This window comes from Octodon degus, unplaced genomic scaffold (genome assembly GCF_000260255.1).
Source record: "Octodon degus isolate 3935 unplaced genomic scaffold, OctDeg1.0 scaffold00334, whole genome shotgun sequence".
NCBI classification, from domain to species: Eukaryota; Metazoa; Chordata; class Mammalia; order Rodentia; family Octodontidae; genus Octodon; species Octodon degus.
In genome coordinates this window covers 300,780-303,949 of record NW_004524910.1, presented here as the reverse complement: position 1 = coordinate 303,949, position 3,170 = coordinate 300,780, and the positions used below count along the sequence as shown (strand labels likewise).

The 3,170-nt window shown below is 40.1% G+C and overlaps 1 protein-coding gene across 1 annotated transcript; it reads right to left on the bottom strand.

The window, feature by feature from the left end:
* Positions 1–2,029: 2,029 nt before the first annotated feature.
* LOC101565368 (olfactory receptor 2D3) lies at positions 2,030–3,004 on the bottom strand. The gene has a single exon (XM_004647872.3). It carries the CDS (start codon positions 2,960–2,962, stop codon positions 2,030–2,032), a length of 933 nt encoding a protein of 310 aa, XP_004647929.1. The 5' UTR covers positions 2,963–3,004.
* Positions 3,005–3,170: the final 166 nt, after the last annotated feature.

The window sequence follows — 3,170 nt, the reverse complement described above, 5'->3', positions numbered from 1 at the left end:
TAAGAGGCAACCCACTTGGGACCCCTTTTGTCTCTGTCTCAGATAGAAGCTTTTTTTCCCCCAATACATATATCTTGCTCTTAAAAAAATGAAAAAAGCATGCAATAACTGTTTTTTAAATGGATGTATGAAAAACAAGAAGTAAGTTCAGATTAACTCTTCACTGAGGAGAGTAAATTATACTGCAGAACCATCAGAGGTCTGTGGCTCCTGAACCCCATTTATAATTATCATGAGGTACCCTCTAAATATGTGATTTAGAAACCTTGATAATCTAGGCATGGTGGTGCACACCTGTAATCCTAGCATGGGGGAGGATGAGGCAGGAGGATTGTTGCAAGTTTGAGACCAACCTTAGCTACAAGGTGAGCTCAAGGCCAGCCTGAACTGCGTAGCAAGACCCTGTCTCAAAAAGACTAAGCAAATAGATAAATAAATGAAGAGAGAAGGAAAAAAGAAACCTCCCTAAACATGTGGCTGAGGGGGCTGGGGATTTAGCTCAGCAGTAGAATGCTTGCCTAGCAAGTTTGAAGCCTTGGGTTTGGTCCTCTGCATCAAAACCAAACCAAAACAAACCAAAACCCTCACTTAAGCATGGTTAATTAGGAGCTTGAATGAAAAAAGTAGGTTCAGGCAGTTGATCTGAACTAAAGTTTATTGGGGGCTGGGGAGATGGCTTGGTAGAATAAGCGCTTCCCTGGCAAGTGTAAGGGCCTGAGATCAATCCCCGGTTCTGCCAAACAAAACAAAACAAAACTAGCATTTATAAGAAGTTAAAGTGAACTCTAGAATTCACCGTTTTTCAGCTCCTTCTGCTTGCCAGGCAAGCTCTTATTCTACTGAGCTATCTCCCCAGCCCCAAATTGGCTGTTTTCTAAAGAAGTTAAGCCACAATGAGCCGTTAGAGATCAGCCTAGAATTGGTAAACTCCAGTTTTTATTACATTCTCATTTCTCTCTTACTTTCTAAAGAAATATTTGTTAGATTAAATTGAGCTTACTGGAAGAAAGACAGCTAGGATGAAGAGCATGGAAGTATATTACACAAAGAAAGAATTCAAACTAACAAGTGGGTGATTGCAATAAGAACTGAATTTGAACACATAAACTGACTGCAGCAAGTTGTAGTAAGAAGAACAATGAAAATTACCCTAGAAGTAACACTTGGGAAAAAGTTGAAGATAAAGGAAAATTGAGTCTGAGTTAACCTGAAGAAGATCTAATAGCAAAAACTGCCCACATATATAAAAGAGCATCATGTCAATGCTGGATAGGCAAACACTGGGCAATCCAGTAGTGTTATTATGCAGTAGTCTAAGCCTCATATTGTGGTTGGATTAAATCACTGTGCAATTCCCTTTATACCTCTGATCATGTGCATTTATGTGATATGTGAGGTGGTCATTTGAATTCATTTTTAAGTTTCAGAAGAAAATGCAATTAACTAGGAAGTGTTGTGGCCAGTGAGACCCTATACAAATTGCTATCTTCTGGGCCTGAAATCTCAGTATTAAAGACTTGTAGATATTTTGATTCTTTTAACCAGGGTGTATTCTAAGATTTATAGGATCAGGACATCTAAAGTTGAAGTGTCTTGGTTGTAAGAGTTATGCATAAAATTCACATTAGATAGGATTTTAGGTTAATTTGATTTAAACCTCTAGATTCAACTGTGCCTCCATCTGGATGCCCTTCCCATTCTTTGGGGCAGCTCTTTGACTTCTGCTTTATTTCTTCCTTAAAAATACAGCATCTTCCCTTAAAAAAAGTGCCCATGAAGCTGAGTTAACTATACATTCCTCAAAATAGCACTTGGTGACTTTCCTTTTTCTTTTTTTTATTTTAAAGAGAATAAGAAATAATAACCCCCCCAAATCAGAGATAATCTTTTATCTTTTTATTTCTTCACTCTGCTCCAGTTTAGGGTGGAAGGCTCAGAGTTTCTAGAATATGTCCTTCATTTTGCCACTTCTTCCTGTCATAACCCTGGTACCATAGCTCTAAAGAGCGGACCCATAGGGTCACCACCTCTAAGATGATTTTCTTCCAGATAATTTCATGAGAGCTCCTTTGACATCTTTGTTTCTCAAGCTATAAATTATGGGGTTCAACATTGGAGTCACCACTGTATAGAAAACTGATATCATCTTGTCTCGCTGTCTTGTGGTCTTGGAGTTTGGGCGCATGTAGGTAAAGATTCCAGACCCATAGAAGAGAATGACAACAATGAGATGAGAGCCACAGGTGGAGAAAGCTTTGAGTCTCCCCTCCCCAGACTGCATCCGGATCACAGTGGAGATGATGTTCCAGTAAGAGACCAGGATAAGGGAGACAGGAGCCAGGAGGATCACCACGCCCATTGCAAAGATGGCCATCTCTGTGCTGTAAGTGTCCGCTGAAGCCAGCTTCAAAAGGGCAGGAGGCTCACAAAAGTAGTGGTTGATGATTTTCTGTCCTCTGTAAGGAAGATGGAAAGTAAAGGTGGTATCAACCAGAGATACTAGGGCCCCACTGGCCCAGGAGCCTATCGTCAACTGCAGACACATGTGTGGAGTCATGACAGTGGAATAGTGCAGGGGCCTGCAGACAGCCACGTACCGGTCATAGGACATCACTGCCAGCAGCGCACACTCTGTGCACCCCACCAGAAGGAAGACAATTATCTGGGTCATGCACTCCAAAAAAGAAATGCTTTTTTTCTTTGCCAGGAAGTGTACTAACACTTGAGGGACAATGCTAGTAGAAAAGCAGAGATCTGCAAAAGAGAGGTTTCTAAGGAAAAAGTACATGGGAGTGTGAAGTCGAGAATCCACGAAGATGAGAATGATGATGAGAAGGTTTCCAAAAACGGTCAGCAGATAAATGGTGAAGAAAACAATAAATAGCAGGGTCCGGATCTTAAAGTCTTGTGAAAGGCCCAGGAAGATGAACTCATCTACCCAGGATTGATTTTCTTTTCCCATTGTGATTTATTGCTGTTTACCTGTTTGGCACAAACAAAAAGACAAAAGTTGTGCTGGGCTGATGACGTCAGGTTGTATAGAAAGCACTCATTAAAATGGATACATAACTGGATATTTCTACCTTTTATATCTAGCTTGTTCTGAAAAGAAATGTGTAGTTTTATTCTTATTGGCTGGTTGTAATTTATTTTTATTTATTTATTTTTAT

What these genes read in the sequence shown, in the direction of transcription:
- LOC101565368 (XM_004647872.3), bottom strand. Translation starts at nt 2,962, where the DNA reads ATGGGAAAAGAAAATCAATCCTGGGTAGATGAGTTCATCTTCCTGGGC.